Raw genomic sequence first — 23,281 nt, 5'->3', positions numbered from 1 at the left:
TCTGCTGGAAGATACAGTGATGAACATCAGCTGCTTAAAGCTGGCACGTCAGCCTTCCCAGCAGGCTTATGCAGATGGCAAATAAATGAAGATGGTCTGGGGGGACTGAGCCTGATGGAACTTTGGAGGCGAAGGGTTTGCAGATGGAAGAACAAGTGTTTCCAGCATCCCAGCCTTAGCTTCAATTCCTCCAAAAGCCTCTGGGAGAGGGGGACACGAGAGGATGTGGGCGACCAAGGGAGCCAAAATCCCCCCATAAGCATCCTTAAGTCCTTGATTTCATTTTTATCTCTGTCAGCTATATTTTAATAATGGTTAGATTTAATAAATTATCATGTCTTCCTAATTAGACCTCTGATTACCCAGCCTGATGCCATTAAACACTAATACTGTTCATCTCTCTCCTTTGGAGACATTCATTGTGCGATAGCCTGTCATTATTCTGAGCTAAACATACCATTTCTCTCCCAGAAGCTGTAATTTTCGGAAATCCCAAGCAAACAAAGGCAGCGCTAGATGATGATTTAGCTGGTAGAGATGAAAAAAAATCTCCGGTGGGAGGGGAAGAAGAGAGAAGGGAGAAAGAAATACCTCCATTGAAGTTACTGAGAATAAAGATATCGCATTTTGTGTTGTCATCACATCTGAAATCACCAGCTGTCTGCAGGCCAAGGAGAAATAATCCAGGGCTGATCGCTCTGCCTCAGCTGGAGGCACACATGTATTTATATGAGCTGTTAACAAGGAAGAAAACAAGCCTGTGAAAATGATCCCAGCACAATCCTTGGTTAGTGTGAACTGTGTCCAGCCAAGGGCCTGGCTCCACATGTCGTTGCATGCCAGCCCAGCTCATCAGAGGGATCCTGGGGAGATAAGGTTGTGAGGAGCTATCTCAGCTCCCTCCCTTTCCATGTACCCCAGACATCTCTCCTCTGGGTGAGGACAACCTCACTCAAGGCTGCTGTTGAAAGGCTGGATGTTGCTAGGACCTCAGGGTAAGTGGCCCTTATCGCATCTCCTAAGGGCAAACAAAGCTACTTAAATGCATGATACAGGCTACACCATCAGATATTAGGAAAAAATTTATTACAATGAGGGTGGTGGAACACTGGAACATGTTGCCCAGAGAGGTGGTGGATGTCCCATCCCTGGAAACATCAGGGGTTGGACTAGATGACCTTCCAACCCTAACCATTCTATGATTCTGTGATTCTATGATTCAAGGCCAGGTTGGATGGGGGTCTGAGCAACCTGATCTGATTGGAGATGTCCCTGCTTCTTGCAGGGGGGTTGGACTGGATGGGCTATAAAGGTCCCTTCCAACCCTAACAATTCTGTGATTCTGTGATTCTATGATCCAGGCAATCAGCAAATATATACTGCAGCAAATTAAAGTTTTGATGTTGCGTAGAGCTCAGCTGCAGGATTTCTCATCAGCTTACCCTTTAGCTCCTCTCCCATTGTGACTCATGTTTGTCTTTCCAACAGGAGACTGGCCAAGTCCACCTTGCTGCTGATCCCTCTCTTTGGCATTCACTACATCATGTTTGCTTTCTTCCCGGACAATTTCAAAGCAGAAGTTAAGCTGGTGTTTGAGCTCGTGGTTGGGTCGTTCCAGGTAAGCCATCCTATGGGCCACCAGTCAGTCAGCAGGTCCGCCAACAGGGAGAAGTGTAACAAGCATGACAAGGACAACAAGCAAACATGTGAGCTGGGTTTTTCCTGAACATGCCCAATACTGCTCTTATACCTTTGGGGAAAATGCTACTTACTTCAGCTTGGCCAGGATGGAAGATAATTTTATATTTTACCTCCTGGAATTTCAGGAGATTGTCTCTCCTCATCCTAGGCACTTGAAAAGAAAATGTGCCTCTGTAAGACAGTCACCCTGGGTGTTTTTTGTACTTAAGGGAGAAAAATGAGCACCTCAATTCAGTTTATGTATTATTGACATTTGCTTTGTGGAGAATATCTTTCTGGCCATTAAAAAAGAGCCTCATCTGTCTTCCGCCAGTTGACTTGTGTGAACTTTCTCCACTGTTAATAAGTCAAGTCCTGCTCAAGCAATATTCCCCACAAAGATGGATAATGGGGCCGTCCTCTGCATTAATCTTCAGGAAGCCCTGATGAAGTTTACTCCTAAGACCCTCCTACACTCTTCACTTCAGTCAGTCTCCGTACTGGGCTGTTAACCCTGGCTCTATTGTTGCGTGAAAATAAGCACTTATTTATGTCTTACATCCCATTACATCCATCAACTGTGGTCACTTTGTGTTCTTAACAGCCTGCAAGCAGGATCTGTCTGTCACCATGTACCACAGACATGTCAGTGACAAGCTTTGTTTGGTGGTGAATGGGTTAACGTCCCTGTCCACATCGTTATCACTTCACATCTGGCACCTCTCCTTTGAGACATAAATTGACTTACTTCTTTTCTTTAGTGTTTGCAGCCATAAGGGCTAGAGATAAGTTTGGTGTATTTTTTTTCAGTGAAAGCTGAGATTCTCAGAAATGAGATGGGAAAGAAACAGTTTAGCCCTATACTGTGTCTAAGATCATTCTGTCCTTGATGATGTATTAGAGAGCATGGTTACATCTCCCCAGTTTCAGCTGCCAAGAGCAAGCAGGAAAATTGGCTCTAGCATCCTGTCCAGTTGCCTCTTAACACCTGAGTCTGAATGACCAAGTGCCTCTGTTAGAGCTGAGTTGGCTGCTGGTGGCTTTAAACACCAGTCGGGAGCAATCTTTGAACTCACATCTGTACATCTGCTGCAAGGTACCTTAACCAATCTTCCCATGCTCCTTTTATAGGGAAAACGCAATCAAGTCGTTACTCGGGGGCACCTTAGGAGTCCCCCAGCAGTGTGCCCTTTCTCCAAGACTGCAGTGAGTTTGGGTTGTGATCTAGGGGAATATCAGCTATGAGGTGCTAAAAGCCCGTTCTCTTCTTTTCCCTAGGGATTTGTGGTGGCTGTTCTGTACTGTTTTCTCAATGGGGAGGTAAGATCAACAGTATTGTTTGGTTATTGTTTGCAGCTAAGACAACTTGAATGCTTGTGGAGAGTGGATTGAGAAGTGTCCCATTCCTGATGTTAGCATGTTGGCGGGAAGCTTGTACATCAAATAGCTCATCCCAGAAAAACAAGTCAACCATTTGCCTGATGGTTTCCAGCACAATTAATAAATGACCTTTCATAAAACCTGATCTGAAGGGACCACCTTCAGCAGGGAAGGATAAAGCACATCTTCTAAGCCTTACTCATGCTTAGCACCTCAATGAACTCTCCACAGAATCAAGTGCACTGCCAAGATGGAGGCTTATTAGTGCAGTGATGTTGTTGTACCTTGCTCCATCTGCCCGTAAGAAATTCACCGGAGACTGATCAAACTCATATCATGAAGGCTACCAAGTAGGTGTGAGCAGCTAAAAACTTGGATCTGCTGTCAGCTGGAGCATCTTCAGCTCAATAAACTGAGCATGGACAAGAAAGAAACAACTGTGATGTGGGTTTGTGTTCCAGCTTCCTGGGGAGAGGAAGAGTGTCCAGAATCACAATTTGCTCCCTTACAGCTCTGATGCTTCTTTCAGCCATGCTAATGCCATGTGTACATCACGCAGTGGCACGCAGGGCGGACAGCCCAGCTCCAGTGGAGATCTTTTCCAGTAAGCCTGTGCAGAGCAGGGCAGAACTACACAAACTCATTAATGATCCAAAACCCATAGAGGCACTGACATTAGGCACAGACCAGTGCCAGGTAAACATCCTTCTGCCTTATAGGCACTGATCTTGCCTTTCCCATGTTTCCAATCCTGGAGTTTGCATCCTGGTGCTGTATTATTCCTGTGCTTGCTGATCCCAGAGACCCTCAGACACAGCTGGTTTATCTAACTCATACTGTTATCTACAAATTTGCACTGGAAGGCTGCAGGAGGGGACAGGGACGGCGGCCAGATTTGTTCAGGGTTTGAATGTGGACAGTATAAAGCAGATGATGTATGTAAACTCCCTGAGCAGGAACAAGTAGCTTCTATCAAAAAAGCACAGATTTACAAACAAGCTCTAGTTAAATCATTTTGTATTTGGACAAAAACAAAGCAGTGAAAAAAAAAAACTCCACTATACTCACAAAGCACAGAATATGTTGCCATCAAAGTTAAGTAGTCTTCAGCGTATCAGCTAAGCAATTCCCAGGGCTCACCTTTCTGCTGAAGCTCAGGGATTTCAGCTCTAGTAGATCACTGGCTGGAGCGTGACCTCTCCACTACATGGCTAAAAGTTCTGGCCAGGTTGAGTTTTGTGACTTTTATAAAGTCATTATTGGCCCCTTGGTACGTGGGTCACACATTGCTACTCACACAACCAATTCAGAGCAATGGAAAATGCTCCCCTCCGCTGAAATGCTTGTCTTTCCACCGCCTAGGTTCAAGCTGAGCTCAAGCGAAAGTGGCGGAGGTGGCATCTGGAGCGGTTCCTGGGCTCGGATATGAAGTATCACCACCCTTCCTTAGGCAGCAACGGCACCAACTTCAGCACCCAGATCTCCATGCTGACCAAGTGCTCACCAAAGACACGCCGGTGCTCCGGCTTCCAGGCTGAATTCTCTCTGGTGTGACCGGGAGAGGCTCTGTGAGCACTGAGCATCCAAGAGAGAAGCTGAGAGACAGAGGGATACCCAGGAATCAGCGATACGATGACAAACCCCTGTGAAATGACATGCTCCACATGAGCCAACAGAGGACACAAAACTGGAAAAGCCGCTGGCATCCAGAACAAGATCAGACAAGCCAAGAGGCAGAGAAATTCTTTTCCTCTCCCTCTTTTCAGACCTTTCACTCTTGAGTTTCAAGCCCTTGGGGTTGATAACTGTGAGTAAAGGTCCCACTCGCTTGAGGAGAGCCTGGGAGATCCTGATGTGTCATAAAATAATGAAGTATGGGGGGTAAGGGAGGGGAGAGCCTGAGTCCTTGGTGGTTTTACCAGAACCGGCGTCTCTGAAACAGAGAAATTGCACTTTTTAAAAAATGAGCCAGTAAATGAGCAAGGGAGGCAAGAAGCAGGAAAATAAAAGTGCCAAACATACGAATGTGCCAAAAGTCCCATTGGTAAGAGGTGGTGGTAAGGCACTGAAGGCAGAGTCGGGGACACCATGGGCAGGGACAGGAGGAACGTGAGCAGGAAGGGGAGAGGCCAGCACATGGCCCCCACCTCTGCGTTTTACATAAATGTGAAGACAAAGCTGCAGCACCAGGAAAGCCCCGCGGAGGATGCCCCAGTGCTGCGGTGTGTTCTGCTGATTGCCCACCATCCTTGTTAGCAAAAGCCTTCCAGCGCCCTTGGGTGCCCTCTGGAAAAGGAGGTCGCCGAGAAGGAATGGTGGGAATGCCCTTCTCTGCGCTAGGTTCGTGACATCGTGTTTCGTTTGGGTGTTTCCAATGAACAGGAAACTTGATTTGCATGTATAAACACCAGGTACAGATGCCAAAAGCAGAGCACGGCTGTGTTTTTCATTCTTTTTTAGTTCACCCATAGATCTTGGTGCATTAACGCACACAGGATCATTAGGGATCAGGGAAAACAATTGGCCTGTAATTCATTTGCACTTGCTTAGCACACGCTGCCAGGAAAGGGAGATGTAGAACTCTGTAATTCTTAATTGAATGAGACCCGCCATAAGGAGCCACTCTCCAGATGAAAAAAATTAGTGTCACGGCAGCAAGTAAAATTGCTTTCATCAGGACAAGGTTGTCTCAGCATGTAACTGGCACTCTAGGAGTCCAGAAGGAGTGAGGGAGCTATTAAATTCATTTCTTCTTCAGCTTTTGCGGGGAGCCTTCATCCTATGATGAAGGCATTGTTAGATCTTTAAGATGTGCATGTGTATTTTACCTCTTTTCTGAAGGCCTGTTAGTTTCCCTATAGGGACAATCCCTATTTGAAGAACGCACATAGATCCCATTAAAACCAAGGGAATGGTTTTGGTTTTTTTTCTTTTCTTCTCTTGGTGGTTGGGCAAAGGAGAGGGGTGAAAGTGGATCCTGCTCAAACATGCCGGGCTGGCGGCTTGCAGGGCATCATGAGCAGCTCACACGCCCAGGCACTGCATTTGAGACAATCCCCGCAATCCCAAACCCGCTCAGAATATAGACAACACAAGGATGCGGATGCTCGTGTTGGTGACCCACCCAACTGCATCGAATGGCGTGGCACCAGTTCTGGAATGGGGTGGGAAATCCCTGCCCAGCTCAGGCATGTGCTTAGTAATTGGGCTGCTGTAATCATAGCATGTCATAGCGTCGTCTTCATGAAGGGGAGTCTGCATCACCAACGAACACACGTGGAAAGGAAGGTGGGCTCCTCTTTCAGAGATCTCCAAAGCAAATCGAGCCCAGGAGGCGAGCTGAAGATCTGAACATCCAATTCCTTTGTCAGTTCTGTGAGGGTGTTTGTTCTGCGCTGTAACCCTCCCCAGAGCTATATCTGTTGTCATCTGAGCTCAGTGCTTCCCAAGTGTTTCCCCACATGTGGGACTGAGAACAGCATGGAGGGCTGAAGTCAGTGAGGGGCATGAGATGTACTCTGATACAACTGCCCTGAAGTTTAGATGCTGTCCAGTGCAGCCATGGCTACCCAGCACACAAAACCTGAGAGCATAGGTAGGTATTTGTGAAGGTAGTCGTAATGAGCTCCATGGTCCTAGAATTAAAGTGCTGACCAGACCCCAGGCTATCCAGGTGCAAGATGTCTTTGTTATGGCTACATTATACTGAAACTATATCGTTATCAGTTAGAACCCAACCCTGGTGCGCCGTAAGATCTTCAAAATCCTCTCTTAGCAGCTCTCCAATTCCCAAAATTCACAGAAACCAAGAGGATGCTTAAAATTTTCCCATGTTGCTTGCACTGAAGCCCTTATGCCCTGACACCCCAGGAACAAGGTCCCCATGAGGTTCTCAGAGGCAAGGACCCTCTTTGTGCCTGGTGCTGGCACTGCTCTGGTGAGTGCTTTCAGACCTTGATTAGGACTCACACAGAAGATGCTGGAGAAGTCCCACCAGTATTTTCTCCTGTGCCTGGTTCAAAGCAAGGATTTGACCCAGCTAGCTGCAAGAAAGCCTAGAAGAAGCAAAGAAAAGCTCGCTCTCAGTTTCCAAGTTGTTCAGCTTGCTGTAAAATGCTTCCTCTCACTGGTTCAGAATTTGGAAGCAACATCCGTGTGGCAAAGATTTAAATCATTAAGCTGCAAACTCATTCACCCTCTTCATCTGTCATGATAGCTATTTATGCCCAGCCAAATTAGTGGGCGGCAGAGGAGCACTGCCTGGTCTTGTTCATGCATCCCCTGAGGTGCCAAAGGTGTGAACTTGAATCCCAGGTCCCAGATAAGCAGAGGAGTTTGAGTACAGAGCTGTTGGGCATAAGTGAGGCACCATTAGCAGCAACCTACACTGGGAGATGTGAGGGAAACCCTTCCCATCTGCTTCAGGCAGCGTTGCTGGAGTAGAAGGTCAAGGTCTGTCAGCCATGAGCAGCAAGACATCTTCACTCTCTTGTTCTTCACCTTCTTTTTCCTCTCTGTGCTTGTAACTCCATTTGACCTTCTACTTTGTATTTACGGCTTCTCTTCCATTTCAGCCCTGTGCCAACCTGTGCCAGCATCAACCATATGCCAAAGGTAGCAGGAATGGGCTTGTCTTTTAGAGATGTGACAGGGAAAAATTTCACTGATTATTTACCCATGCTACAGGGCCTTCTGCAGCCCTTGAGCTGCACCGCCAGGTTATTCTGTGGAAGGACTGTTAAATCATTAAATCACTTGTGGAAGGATCCTTAAATCTTTTTTGAGGGAGAAACTCTTTAGCAGGGTCTGTTGCAATAGGACGAGGGGTAGTGGTTTTAAAATAGAAGGAAGCAGATTCAGACTGGATATAAGGAAAATTTTTTTTCCACTGAGAGTGGTGGAACAGTGGAACAGGTTGTCCAGAGAGGTGGTGGATGCCCCATCCCTGGAAACATTCCAGGCCAGGTTGGACGGGGCTCTGAGCAACCTGATCTGGTTGGAGATGTCCCTGCTCCGTGCAGGGGGGTTGGACTGGATGGCCTTTAAAGGTCCCTTCCAACCTAAACCATTCTATGATTCTACGATTCCGTATGGCAGCCTGAAGATAGGATGTGACTTAAACCAAGATGCTCCTTCAAAAAAATGTTGACTACATTAGCATGCCGGGAACAGTGCCCCCAGGCATCTCACAATGCAATTATTTCATCACCGAACATCCAGCCACATTGCCATTATGCTGTCAAGGGTGTTTGAGAGATTAAATGAATGTGCTGAGTATACCTGCTGTGACAGGCATGGCAATATTAGTGATGCCGGCAGCGCAGAGCTGCCAGCCCAGCTGTGTTGGCCTCGTCTTTCAGGAGAACAGAGGAGTCAGCAGCGAAATCAGAGCTTTTCACCCTGGGGATATGAGCAATCAAGTGAACGCTGACATTCAGATCAGGCCCTCATTTAAGTGGCTTAGTGCAGGAATTTAGCCCAATAACTTGGCCCCTGTACTGTGTTTTCCATCCAGCTCAATAAAATGGAGTTCAAGGGCCTCACTGCAAACCCAGACGGCAACACAAGCTGTGTTGTCCGGAACCTGTGCAGAAGACACGATGCAGTGCTCAGGACTGCTGCTGTTGCTCACAAAGCATCAGTCTGACCTCCTGCCATTGAAGGCAACTACGTTAATTTTCTGCAAAAGATAAAAAGGCATACCTAGATGTGACAGGCTTTTAGATATGTTTGAGGATCATTAATTTGGACTCCAAAACCCTTTGCAGAAATCAGGCCAAATTCTGATCCCACTTGCACCAATCAGTTCACTACAGTGACTCTCACGTTACACCAGCGTTAAACTGGAATTTGCCTTCAGAATAATTTCTTTACCTTCAGCCTGGAACTGTTTACTCCCTTTTTATACCAGTGAGAGATCAAATCCCTCCTGTTAATTAGCCACCTTTTATTTCAGTGATTAAACTATTAAACTATTATTAATAAGTATGGGACAATTAAAATACAGAAATTAAATTATTTTTTTCAAAGTCTAGAGCTTCAATACTAACATTAGACTAGATATTTCTGTTCACCTGGGACCTTTATAAGAATGCTCCTTGGCCTTCTCATAAGGAGCAAGAAATGAGAATATGACCGTGTTTAGGGTTTAAAAAAGAGCAGCAAAGATATTCTAGGCTGTTGCAGAATTTCAGGGCATTAACTTTAAACTAGTTTTTAAAATCAGAGGTATCTATGCAGCAGCATTATTACTGCAGTTATAGAATGAAAAAGGGATCCCATGAACACCCAGGAGATGAAAGACCTCATTTTTCTTTTTTTTTCCTAGAAAGCAGTTATATTTTTCTCAAGGAAGGTGTTACTGGAGAACAAATGTTTTGTAGGTTAACTAATCAGCAGATTTACTTCTTTCTCAGTATTCTGCTTGGGTCCCTTTCGGCTGAGAAGCAGTGGGACAGGGGGGTGTCTGTGTCACAGGGCTATGCGAGCAAAGGGAGTAAAACCAAATCTCTGCTCCAATCTGGTAGAAATACTTTCAGAGAGCGGTCCACCTGCTGATTGATGAAAGACTGCCTGGTGGGTTTGAAAAAGCAAAAGGAAAGAAAGCTCAGGAGTGAACATGGCTTGGCTCTATGGCAGGGATTAAAGGGGTTTGGTGGGATTATTTTGTCTCCATTCCTTCTGCTATCGCTACAGTGTTTATGCAAGGTGATACCCAGTGGGTTTCTGCAGGAAATATGAAATCTTTTCAGGCTAGAAGGGAATCTCTCAAACTTGGAAGCGCCAATATATGTCTTTGTGAAGCTTATGTTATTCTCCCTGTGCAAGTTCAACCTGGTTTGATTGATGGCCTGTGAAAATCCATGTGGTGTCAGAAGCAACAAGACTGAGAAGCAGTGTTCCTTCTCTGGAAGATGCATCTAGGTTTAACACCAAAGCCCACATAAAACATGCCTCCTCCTTGCTGCCTCCCAGCCTCTCTGCTTTCAGGTAGGGCATTAATCTGAAGAAAGGATCTCAACGGGAGCGTTGACACAGCCCAGGCACAGCCCTGTGCTTCCTCCCAAGGCGTCTCAGCACCAATGAATGTGTCAGACTCTTGGAGATAAGGACTGCAGTCCTGAGCTCCCTGACTCACAACGCAACTTTGCACTTTACACACATCAATGCTTATGGTGGCAAAGACCATCATGCTTCTTGATTGTAGATGACCCTTGAAGAGCAGGAGGCCAAGCTCTTGGCCTCATATATACCCATATCAATCTGGAATGACTCTGCTGGGATCATTCTGGAACTAAACTGGTGTCATAGGGAAAAATAATTAAGTCCCAGCCTGGTACTTGGAGTCAGATGTCCCAAAATCCGGAATAGCATAGATTTCGATCCGTTTTCTTTCAGTCAGTCAACTTTTCAGCCTGTCTCCAAACCCGGTATTTACATACCAGTCTGATGAGGTATAATTACAATGACTGATTTTGTTATTTCCCCTGGAGATCTGTACGGTTGTAAGCTATGGCTTTTAGGAATTAGGAGTTTCCTGGGCCCATGGACCGTCTCTTCCACCTCTTACTATCTGAATGTTCTAACTCCTTGTTTGCTTGTATGGTGTTGCACTACATACTGAAGAGCCCTGGGTTTGAAACCCTAGTTATTTCTAGCATACTGTGAAATCCTAGGAAAGAAGACAAACGTTGGAACTGGAAACTCCGTAACAGGTCTGTAAGGGAAATAATGTCCATTTGGGTTCTGAGGGCCAGGCCTTTAGGACACGCAAATTGGCAGCAGCAGGGCACTAGTGTTTTATAGCCCAGTTCTGTGGTTATTGTAAATTTGTACATAGAGGAAATCTGAATAGCACATTTGATTTGATTTTTGATACTCAGATGATGATAAATTAAGCTCGAAAAGGTACTTTTGGATTCAAAAGTGCATTTTTCAGACTCTGTTTCAAACACCTCAGGCTGTGGTTCAGCAGCTGGTGCCAACTGACTCTTCTCACTCAAACTGTAAGCACCTCTGCTCTGCCCTCCTGTAAATAGGCTTTGACAGCAAAGAGTGATGAAAACTGGCTGCAAACAGAGAATCACTGTCTCTGTGGACTTTTATGTACCTAGGTGCTTGTAATGTATTCTTCATGCCAGTGAGAACAGGCCTGCTTGCTCAGTGCAGGTGAAATCTCTGCCTTGTTTTATGGCCTTTTGCCCGATGTTATTTATTTTGTTCTGACTCTGTACATATGCAATGAACTGGCTATTTTTTTCCTTTGTATTTGGTTCATCTCCTTGCTTCAGAGGAGGTTCTTCTCTGTGGTTGACACTGCTGAAAGCAAGCAATAAAACCATCGTGAAGACATTGTGTCTAAGATGTGCCACCTGATATTTTAATTTCTTTTTTCTCAGTCCTGAAGAAGACACAGACAGAGGAGGAAAGGCGAAGAAGGAGGTAGTGAGTGGGCAATGTGGTTGCCTAGAGTCGGGCGTAATGATGCCATGCTTTGTAAGGTTAGCCAGATAGACCAAATCGCTCACAAAATGGGAAACCTTCTTTGAGAACATCTGTGCCAGCAGAATAATCAGTACCAGTCCTAGTGTGAGTGATCCCTAAACCACCACAGCGAAGGCAACACCACTGCATGAGCTAGGTGGGTGGATGCAATGTTTTTTGGAGGTAGGACTCATGCATGGAGGTAATAATAATAATGCAATCACAAACACACCATGGTTCTTTAGCCACAATCAAGAGCTGTTAAATGATTCCTGTATTTGTAGGTACCTATGCCCATGCACACGCATATACGTGTACTGACAGTTCCAAGTGTAGGGTTGGATGCTGGAATACCTTCCAATGATGTCGCTGTACTGTGCCGTTCAAATTCATCCCCATGAGAATCCCCCTCGGTACCCTGGGTGGACAGACCAAAGGTAAGGTCTGTCTTGTACATCACAGACTGCAGCTGTTCATAACCACCCTCCAAGAATAGCAAAACCCCAAAATATGTGAAAAACTACATTTATTCTCCTTCTTTTCAGGATTGAACACACTTCAGACTGCCAGTCATCCAGGCCACATGGTAGGAGAACCTGAGAGCAGCTTTTTGAGAGCAGCCATGATGGGTCCATTTCACCTGCAGAAATCCCACATCGCTGCAAGAATCCAAAGTGCTTTACCCATGAGACACACAAGAGAGCTGCCACCCAGTGCTCTCTGCAACACTTGGCATATATAACGACCAAGGGCATCTTACAATGGAGTTTCCAGTGGTGATTTGACTTGGTCTTGTCACAACCAGATGATTCCACAGCACTGGTGGTGTAAATTCATAATCTGACCATCATGGGAACATCCTGCCTGCAGCTCTTACAACTAGGGCCTCAACCCATCTGCCTCAGTGCTGTACACACACCCTGTCACTGTACACGCATATAGCACACAATATGTCTGTAGCGATAATTATACGAGTGGGTATTTAACCACTTGCAGGTGTAAAGGGAAGCGCAACTGCTGGATCTGGAGTTAAGCATCGTACTGCTTGGTCGTTACTTTAGCTTGCCTTTGGGACATAGGTCAAGTTATTCCTCTGAATGTTTATCCACCTCAAAAGGAATGCCTTGATTTTTGGAAATGCAGAGTGCATTGGCTCTTTTCAGTGTGGAGTACAAATTTATCTACTTAAATCCTTTCACATACGCTCTGGGCTGACAGTAGCTCTCTCCATGGAAATAGATGGACTGGTGTTTGAACACAGATTTTGCAAAGCCTCCGAATCTCTACTAGTTGATTCCAAATCATTAGCAAGCCATTTAAATTAACACTTCTTACAGGCACAGAATTGCCCATTAGGGCTAATGAGACTTAACGCTCTTCTTTTCGTTCCCATTGCCCCCTGCATTGAGCTGGTGGTACTGCAAAGCTCAGTGCTCAGCCTTCAGGGAACCTGTGCTCATCCCTGGTAGCTTTCCCATCATAGAATCACAGAATGGTTTGGGTTGAAAGGGACATTTAAAGGCCATCCAGTCCAACCCCTCCCTGCAAGGGACATCTCCAACAAGACCAGGTTGCTCAGAGCCCCAGCCAACCTGGCCTTGAATGTTTTCAGGGATGGGGCATCCACCGCCTCTCTGGGCAACCTGGGTCAGTGTTCCACCACCCTCCGTGGAAAAAAAAAATTTCCTAATATCTGATCTGAATCTACCTCCCTCTATTTTGAAACCATTACCCGTTGTCCATCCTACCAGGTGGCCAGATACCTCCTCAGCCTCGTAGGATGACCTTACCTTTGCAGTTTCCCAAGGGTGCTGCATCTGCCCCTGCTTCGTGCCCATGTTTCATCCTTGCTGTGTGCCCAGTTCGGTAGTGCTGTCTTTTCAGATCTTTATTGCTCGGAACAAAGCATGAGCCTCGGTGTTGGAGAAATCCCTAGCAGGCAACTACAAATGAACAGTAATTACTCATATAAAAGACACATTATTTAATGCACATGAATATTAGGTAGTGAAAATAGATTGCAACGAGAGGTCAATGAGCTTCTCCTTGTCCACGGGGCCAGCTCCACAGCTCACTCCTTTTAAAGCTGATTTACACCCACTGTTCACACTACTGATAAAAGCCAAATTTACAACCAGGGATGACAAGTCTTCGCTATATATGTCACTCCTTTCTGCGTGGATTAATCATTTTCATTTAAAAGCAAAGGGTCTAATGCTCTAGGCATTCTGAGGAGCAAAGCTGCTGCGTACTCACTTTCACTGGATCCTTTTGTGGATTAAATCAGAAATCTGAAAAACAGGTTACAAAGGCTGGGGAAAGGGAAGATCAGCCAATTGCATTTGTTCTGGGTCTATAGGGGTGATGATAATCACATACTGCCAAAAATGTCTTCCGTATGAGGAACTCCAGTCACTGCCCAGAAATTAATTAGTATAAGTGGCTTTGATTATGGTTGCCTAAGAAGTCTAAGGCGAAAATCAAATCAAGCATCTTTGATCCCTGCTGTGTGTCCTCTGTGCAAGAGCCATCCTTCCTGGTTTACAACGAGCACAGCATTGCTGTTCTTAAACACACATCATTATTCTGAGTTTCACAGAACATGCAATCACCTATATCTGGAAATTTTGGAGCTTAGCTTTTGGAGATTCTTTGTGTAAGTTCAGTACTGAACTGGCTTTTCATGACTGCAAAAACATCATTCTCTCTAAGAAAAATCCACGATTCAAAATGGCTAATGGCATCCTTTTCCTTTGATCCCCTGTGGTTTCCATGGCAAAATGACAGGACGAGGACTTTTGTCATCTCCATGACATTAAAGCAATTTCCCATGTAGTGAATCAATTTTAGAGGTTAAATTATCTTTGCTCCACATGCAACCAGTTGCATTCACTGCCTCCCACTGAGGATAGAAAGTTTGAACTGTGACTCAATGCAATCCACAGAAAGAGTCCAGCTGCCCTCAGACAATTCAAAAAGACTCTGGGTTGTCCAAGGATCTCAAGAGAGTGTGGCACAAAGAGCCTAGGGACTGCGTCACTGCTGTAATACCATACACTTTAAAAGCCTTAAAACTTCTTCCGATGCCACATGCTCACAGAGGAATCATTCCTACTGGTAAAACTCCCTATGTCTTTAACATTTTGCTACATTACATGAACAGTATCCGGTAAGTTGAAATGTCGTCTCAAAATAGACATTTCCCGCATAGCAGTATTCTCAGAACCAAACTGGCCTTGCAGCCAAAGGCCAGAGAAGGCAAGAGTTTTGTGTATATTGCATTAGATCCCCGCTTAGGACGCTCAGTGATGAACTCTCTCCTACAGTCCATCCCTGTCCCATCACACTACTGATTGAACATCTCCCTTTGGAGATATCTCCACTTTGCCCAGTTGAGATCAAAGCCTTGAACCCATATCACACACAGCCTAAGAGCAGAGGAACTAACTTGGCACGCTGAAATCAGCCAACATCACTCCTGCTCTTGGTTTTCAGAGCAACTCTACATAATTATTGCACATTGACTGAGACAGAGGGAGGGAAAAGAAAGAAGACAACATATGACTTGTAAGCTTGAGGGTTGATGCGCTTGTTGGAGTACCAAGAACAAGACTCTTTAAAGCACACTTTGTTGTCCAAACATTGAGAGGACAATTACTTCAACTCAGAACTTCAATACCTTGGTAATTAGATGTCCTGTGTGACAAACAGGAGTCCTATCACTTAATACCATCTCCAAATTAAGGAGAAAGGAGATTTGAAGTGGGGTTTCTAGCCAAGATGAGTGAGCACTGTAAGTATGTCATTAGCTCTGGAGAGTTCTCCATTTTTCCAGCAGGTGACACGGAAGTCCTTAGAAACTGAGGTGTGGGTAGGAGCTGGGCAGTGGCTTTTAAAGCATAAAGATGCCAATATATGATGTGAATAAAACTAGGGTAGAACCATGTCATACCAACACCCATATATTTGTGTATGTTTCCCTTCCTTCTGGCAGGTCCGGACAACCATTTGCACCCCATTGGTACTTTTTACCTGAATCTGCGTGTGAATCTTATTTTACAAAGAATGTAAAATATCAGCAGGAAGAGCCCAATAGTGAGTTGGCCACCGCTGCCAAGAATCTGCTTTCCCCAGCCCATACAGATGTACTTCACTGGGATGCCTAATTAATCACTCTTCTTGTCAACCACTTAACTCTAAGCTCTTCGGCATAAAGCAGTTAGAAGCTATAATATTTCATTACATCTTACCTACTCCCAGTTAAAAAATATGGGGATCTGATAAAAGCATGGCTTCAGTCTGAAGTGATGAAGAAATTTATTACGTGTAATAAATTTATGTGTCTAATGTGATTTCTGGTTTGGACTGGGTGCAGCTTTTCATTGCATCCCATCATGTATTTCCCACCAAGTCAGTGCCTGTGTGATCCAGTTCTCCAGTATACTCCAGCCCTCTTTCCTTGTGTCCCATTTAGGAGTCTAAACAGGGGGCTTCTTGGGATCTATTCTGTCAAGGCTCTTTGACTTTTGAGAATATGCCAAATATGTTGGTCTACGACAGCAGAAGGTCCACACACATCTCACAGCTCGCAGAACTCTTCCTGAGACAGCAGTAGGCACAAGTGCAAGTTACTCAGCCTGGTTCCCCCACTGCCAAAGCTTTTCTGGCCTTGTCCTCGTGTCTGAGTATGAACTCATCCCTTTCTTGGTTCATGACGGTCACATTTCCATGGATCTGCTTGTAAATCAGAAGGTTATTTATAATCACAGTCATTTATCTGATCTGGGGAAGAAGACTGGATGATTTTCTCCTTTCCTGCTTCCATTACTGGCCAGGTACCAGGAGTTTCTGAAAGGATTACTCTCAGAGTTGGACAAGAATAAAGCTTAGAGTCAAAATTATAGAGTACACCTCACTTCTGGGTTCTCACCAGCTCCCTCATCTCAGAGGAAAGCTGTGGCTTTTATCAGCTGGATTGGTTATTAGGACTTGTGTGAATAACTGATTGTGTAATCTGTTTGGCTACTGAGGAGTGAAGGGAAGGAAAAAAAAAATCCGTGGCTTATTTTGAAAAAAAAAAAAAAACCAACAGCAAAAGCCCTATGATTTATTTTCAGCAAAATGTTAAAACACATACATTATGGGTTTTTTCCCCTGAAAGGAGAAACATAAAAATGGCATTTGAAAAAAAATAGTCCATGATATAGAATGGAACATTTATCTTCTGCAATTTCAAATTATTAAAAAAAAAAAAAGTGAAGATATACTCAAATGCACTCACGAGAAAAGAAAAGACAGCACTGCCTTCCTTCCACAGACTCACCTTACAGCCAGAACAACCAGGTAGGGTGAGAGCAACAACTTGGATCTTCAAGATCGAGTCATTTTACATTGTGCATAATTGAATAAGACTAATTTCTTTACTAGATATTAAACAGAAGAATTTGAAATCCTTCAGCTCTTTCCAGTTACACTGTTATGACTTTCTATAACTGGTGGAAACTGGTGCTCACACTCTCCCATCCCTTTCCAAGCCTGGTCAGTTCTAATCACCAGCCTGGTGAGTTATGCTCTGTCTCAGTGGATTTTGCAAACAGTACATCTTGTAGATGCACAATCTTCTTCCCTTGTGTAGGACATTACTGGTTTGTGTAACCCACAATTGAAATTAGACATTTATTCAAGCTAGGAAAGACTTAAGATATTGAAAGAAAGGGTAACGTTATACAAGACAGCACAACCCAAAGAGCTGGAGCCTGGGTCACCCTCTCAGAATATTGTATGGGCTAGGTTAGTAACCTCTACTGGCTAAGATGGCAACTTGTAAGTAAAATTAAACATAGAATCAGAGAATCACAGAATGGTTTGGGTTGGAAGGGACCTTTAAAGCCCATCAGGTCCAACTCCCCTGCAAGGAGCAGGGACATCTCCAACCAGATCAGGTTGCTCAGAGCACCGTCCAGCCTGGCCTTGAATGTTTCCAGGGATGGACCACCTCTCCGGGCAACCTGTGCCAGTGTTCTACCATCCTCATTGTAAAAAAATTCTTCCTAATATCTAATCTGAATCTACCTCCCTCTATTTTAAAACCATTCCCCCTTGTCCTGTCACAGCAGGCCTTACTGAAGAGTTTCTCCCCGTCTTTCCTGTAGGCCTCCTTTAGGCACTGGAAGGCCGCTCTAAGGTCTCCCTGGAGCCTCCTCTTCTCCAGGCTGAACAGCCCCAGCTCTCTCAGCCTGTCCTCACAGGAGAGGTGCTTCAGCCCTCTCATCATCTTCGTAACCTCCTCTGGACCCTCTCCAACAGCTCTGTCATCCTTCTGATGCTGGGGGCTCCAGAGCTGGATGCAGTATTCCAGGTGGAAGGCTTAGCAGAGTTAGTTTATCTGCAATAATTTTTCTACGTGGGTAATGTTTCCAAAATGGTGATCAAAATTAATTCTGATTGTTGTAATGTCATCAGTTCTCTACTTCTATGTGCATGATGATTAATTTGTGTATAGTTTATAATACACGTAATTTTTGTGGCGGATTAGAAGAGCAAGGGTTACATCTGTGGAGCTCAGCAGTGGTAAGAGTCAATGGGCACCTTTCTTAACGTCAACAAAATTCATCAATGCTCATTATTCAAATGCCAATCTAATTATACTGCAGAATGTAAATTAATGGATCATTCTTCTGAGAGCTGCTCAGATCCATAGCAATATTCCAGTTCTGAAAGTTGTCGAAGCCTTGAACAAGAGAGAAATTCTTCAGATTCAATGTTATCTGAAGTGCTACAGCCTGTTCACAGTGAAAAAGCTTTTTAGGTGTCATGAAATCAGAGACCAATGTAGTAATTACTCCAACAAGGGAGAAATTTCTAGGGAGCATTTGAGAGAAGTTCCAAGTGGATCACGCACACTCAGCGAGAACATATCTCTTGTCAGAAGAAAACCAAATACTTGAAAATGTGAAAGCAAGGCTGGTGAAGTGTAATATGACACACAGGTAGGAAGCACTTCAGCGATGAAGATAAATGACAGAGTTCTCACTTTTGTATGGAGAATCTGGCTGCAGAAATGCATTACCAAAGTTTTTTTTTTTCTTTTAGTGAATTGAAAAAAGCAAATTAAAAATAGTACAATGCAACTTGATGAGGTGGACAATGCAGATTCCCATTATTCTGAACTCCCATTTAAACCTGTTCTGACCTCCTCAGATGTGAGCACTTCAGTTAAACAGGTTTGCTTTCTTCATACAGTCTTAAAAGGAGAGGTACAAATTCCTAGCATCATGTGGGAGAATCCATTTGGTAGACCTCATTCAACCAGAAGTTAAATTTAGCCATTAAAACTTTCCGTCAAATGTCTCCATAAAGTCATTGTCTCTCTGTGGCTACTAGAAGTTGAAAAAAATACATTTTGTTGCACATAGAGCATCACTGTTTTCTCTCTGTTAAGTGAGCCAGAGTGTGAAAAACTATTGTCAGCTTTGCAAACAGAAAGCAAAGAGAAATTTTGGAGCACTTCTCCTATAAGGACAGGCTGAGGTAGTTGGGGCTGTTCTGCCTGGAGAAGAGAAGGCTGCAGGGAGACCTTAGAGTGGCCTCCCAGTGCCTAAAAGGGGCTGATAAGAAAGACTCTTCAGCAGGGCCTGTTGTGATAGGATGAGGAGTAATGGTTTTAAAATAGAAGGAACCAGATTCAGACTGGATATAAGGAAAAAATTCTTTACGATGAGGATGGTGGAACACTGGAACAGGTTCCCCAGAGAGGTGGTGGATGCCCCATCCCTGGAAACATTCAAGGCTGGGTTGGGCGGGACTCTGAGCAACCTGACCTGGTTGGAGATGTCCCTGCTCCTTGCAGGGGGGTTGGACTGGATGGACTTTGAAGGTCCCTTCCAACCTAAACTATTCTATGATTCTAATTGTTATTCTAGTATTGGCTTTCTGGATAAAATTCCTCTCACCTGGTTTTATGTATCTATTTTGCAGTTGTTAACTTCAGAGCCACTCTTTTGAACTCCTTTCTAGGGAGCTCTTATCAATGTAGTTAACTCAGTTTAGGGGGAAAGCCTGCTGTCCATGTGCAGAACATAAATTGAGGCAACTGAGAGACATATTACACTCTTATAACCCCAGATTGTCTGATTTAGGACTTTGGAAACTAAAAGACAGAGCAGACATTGAAATTACTGACTCTTCTATTTGAAAGGTGTAAAATGTCCATCATGCATTCTTGGACCTCTTCTCCCAGAATGCATTGCATGCAAACTGTAAAGAAGTGATTCAGAGATGCCCGATGGATGTGAACTACTCTGCGAAGATCTAAGGTGATGACTACAGAGGTGTTGTCAAGGGGAATCTGGACGTTCAACGAATGGATGGATCATCAGCACTCAAAGCTGTTCTTGATCTTCTGAGACACAGCTGCTCTGGTTCCTGTCAAATCAGTGAAGACAAAAATTAGCAACAAGCTCTTGTGAACAAAAATGTGTATTGTAGGAGGAAACATCAACAAAAAGATGTGACGATGAAGAGGAAGATATTACACAAACTCATATCAGTTCAAAGCTGGAGAAGGTGAGCGGCAACAGTTATGGTTTTCCTTGAATTGCACACCTGCATTCCTCACAGTATATCCAATATTCTTACCTTTTAGAAAAGTGTTTGTTGTTTGCTTATGTTCTATATTAATGCAGAAAAAAATATTGTAATAAGAATCTTTTGGTGAAGAGTATTATAAAATAAAAATATACTTATGAACAGAAAGGATATTACTGCTGTTAAGAACGTAATTATGCTTAGTACATCAGCACAGTGCAGGTTGCCACTGGTAAGTCAAATATAAATCCAGAATATTTTTTTTAAAAAAGTAGAGAAAACATTTGCTACCTCCACTAATACACCTAAAACTTGGATCATTAACAGTACTCTTTAGAACAATTTTCTGGGCGACGTGGGTTCAGCAGAGAGTGAATTTGACCGTGGCTGCAGTAAAGAGATATTAACTGGGATAGAACACCCACCAGATCATTAACACAGTAATTTTCAGTGTAGGTCATAAAAAGTTCTTCTCTCCCCAAAGATCAAATGAGAACAAACTTGCACTTACATAGATTCAGTTTCTTTACTAACAAAGTATTTCTTTTTCCACAGGGCTGTTTGGGAGGTTTTGTTTTAATATATTGAAATTGTAGCTGCGTATATTTAAATTATTTATGCACTCAGACATGTAGACTGTGATTAAGTTTCTTATTTGGTTGTAACACAAGGTTCATTTCTTTTGCTGGTTGATTTAGCATGAAGAAATCTTCCCTGCGGACCTGTTCCGCAATAAATTGCTATTGGCAGATAGAAATGTCAGGTTTGCCCTCCAGATGGAAGCAACAACAAATCAGACCTTTGCTTGCTCCTTTTTTTCCTTCTGCACATGTGGCAAGAGATATGTGGTTCTCTCCGCTTACTCTCAAATGTGGAGCTATATTGGGGCACTTCTTCATGTATGAATTTCATGGCCACCAAAAACTGAAGCAACATAGATCAGCGTTTGTGAAAGTGGCTAAGAATGATGAACTTCCCAGACCCAACTTTCAACTTTACTATCAATCTATTGAAGCTGAAATGATGTTGTTTGGATTTCCTGGATTGCACTTTTATAGTGAAGCTTTCTTCATAGTCACTGGAGATTTGGTCAATATAAGCAATGTACCAGCAATATAATCATTTCATCTCAAGTAGACAGCTAAATTACATCAGATTAATTACACATTGGTAGGACCTACCTGGAAACATTCAAGGCCAGGACCAACCACTTACACGTTGGTAGATTGCCCAGAAATGTGGTGGATTCCCCATCCCTGGAAACATTCAAGGCCAGGTTGGATGAGGCTCTGAGCAACCTGATCTAGTCGAGGATGTCCCTGCTCCAACCCTAACCATTCTATGACTCCGTTGTGTCTAATGCCACATGAGACCCCCAAATTGTTGTAGACGTCATCATGGGAACACAAGATGTAACACAGGGCTTGCATCACATACAGATCGCTTTGTAAGGACAATCACGCTCCTGGAAGAAATTCCCACAGTGTCTGCTATGACTCTTCATGCCTGTGTTTAAGCACCTGAAAATCTCACTCAAAGTGCCCATTTCTTGCCTTGGATATGAAGGGTTTACTGGAACTGTCTCAGCTGGAGATGTCAGCAGTGGATCAAGCTGCCACTGTGGGAGAAACAGGACCATGGCTGAAGATATAGTCAAGATCTATGGCTTTTGGGGTGTTCACACTGATCTCCTCCACCTTCTCCACTGCCTCCATCTTCCTGGACATGAAGGAACTGCCTTTAGCCTCTTCACTAAGGCTCAAACCTTTTGTTCCTGCACCTTCTAAATGACTGCCTGGGAAAGGCAACTCATAACAAGTGCTGTTTGCCCCTGATGGGACAAGGAATGGTTAACCACTACCACCTGCATTTTCCACATGGTTTTCAGAACCCCTCTCATGCCCCCTCAGCTCAAGTTGACCTGCAGCTGCTGAGTAACCTGGGAATATATTTGTTTTATTTCCTTGCTTATTGTTATCAAAGAACTTAAGTGCCAGTTCTAAAATTGCATTTTTTCCCATGTTTTATTTTCAGTAGACTGTTACTCTTAAGGAGTATGTAAACACTCTTGCACGTGACATCACTGCCCAAAACTACAAGAGATCGCGCAACGGGGAGGGAAGCGGCTGCTCTGAGAGACGATGACCTTGCATCGCATTCAAAACACCAAAGCTGGATGAGAACTTCATGCAACAGAAGAAGGATTGGGCGTTCCTGGCTCAGTTTCTCATACTATCTAGGAATATAGTATGCAAAAGGGTCAGCTGCCTTAAGCAGCAGACGTATTTAGATAACAAAAATGGTCACAGTCCTGCTTTGCCTTTCCTTGTTGCCCCTTCTTCTCCTAGAAGTCTATGCCAGTGCTGATGATGCTTCTCCAAACCAGCTCTGGATTCCAAAAAAAGCATCACAGAGCGTAACTGTATGGTGTCCATAAAGCCACAGGATGTTAAAGAGGGAAGCATAGATGGGGAAAGGTGCTCCTGCTGAGGAATCAGAATGGTTTGGGTTGGAAGGGGCCTTTAAAGGCCATCCAGTCCAACCCCCCTGCAAGGTGCAGGGACATCTCCAACCAGATCAGGTTGCTCAGAGTCCCGTCCAACCTGGCCTTGAATGTTTCCAGGGATGGGGCATTAAATATAAATATAGACATAGACATAGACAGAGACAGAGATAGAGATAGAGATAGATATAAAGGCATACATATAAATATATGTATAGATATGTAAATATAAATAAAGATATAAATATATAGATTCAAAACTGCACCAGGAGGAGATGCAGGAGTCAGTCCACCAATCCTGCTTGTAACAATACATTCCTTCTGCTGCCCATTTCTGAAAAGTTTTACTACAGAATAAAAAAGTCCTAATCCATGGAGAGCAGGGGGTGCCTTACTTTATGCAAGGTTAGACTTCTTCTTCATGACTTATTCTGATGGCATTGCAGACACCACAGGATCCTTCTCTGGTACTGAGGCCAGCTGGCACGGAATGGCCCACAGCTATTTTATTAAACTCTCCTGGTTTCCAAAATATGAGGCTCCATCTAAGATCTTTGCTAGGAATGAGCACACCAGCTTCTCCTGGAGACATCCCCAGAAATTCTTTGGGAAAGTGCTGTTTACCCCAGGCACAAGGCACATGAAGGA

General features: G+C 44.1%; 1 protein-coding gene across 1 annotated transcript in view; it reads left to right on the top strand.

Annotated features, from left to right (window-relative positions):
* VIPR1 (vasoactive intestinal peptide receptor 1) overlaps positions 1–5,081 on the top strand; it is a 113,865-nt gene extending 108,784 nt beyond the window's left edge. The window contains exons 11-13 of the mRNA XM_086741223.1: positions 1,489–1,618; positions 2,959–3,000; positions 4,423–5,081. Coding sequence (XP_086597349.1) covers positions 1,489–1,618; positions 2,959–3,000; positions 4,423–4,614 — 364 coding nt within the window. The 3' untranslated portion in view covers positions 4,615–5,081. The remainder of the gene's footprint in view (positions 1–1,488; positions 1,619–2,958; positions 3,001–4,422) is intronic.
* The last annotated feature ends 18,200 nt before the right edge of the window (positions 5,082–23,281 follow it).

This window comes from Chlamydotis macqueenii, chromosome 2 (genome assembly GCF_036417535.1).
Source record: "Chlamydotis macqueenii isolate bChlMac1 chromosome 2, bChlMac1.mat, whole genome shotgun sequence".
NCBI classification, from domain to species: Eukaryota; Metazoa; Chordata; class Aves; order Otidiformes; family Otididae; genus Chlamydotis; species Chlamydotis macqueenii.
This window is presented reverse-complemented; position numbering and strand designations above follow the sequence as displayed.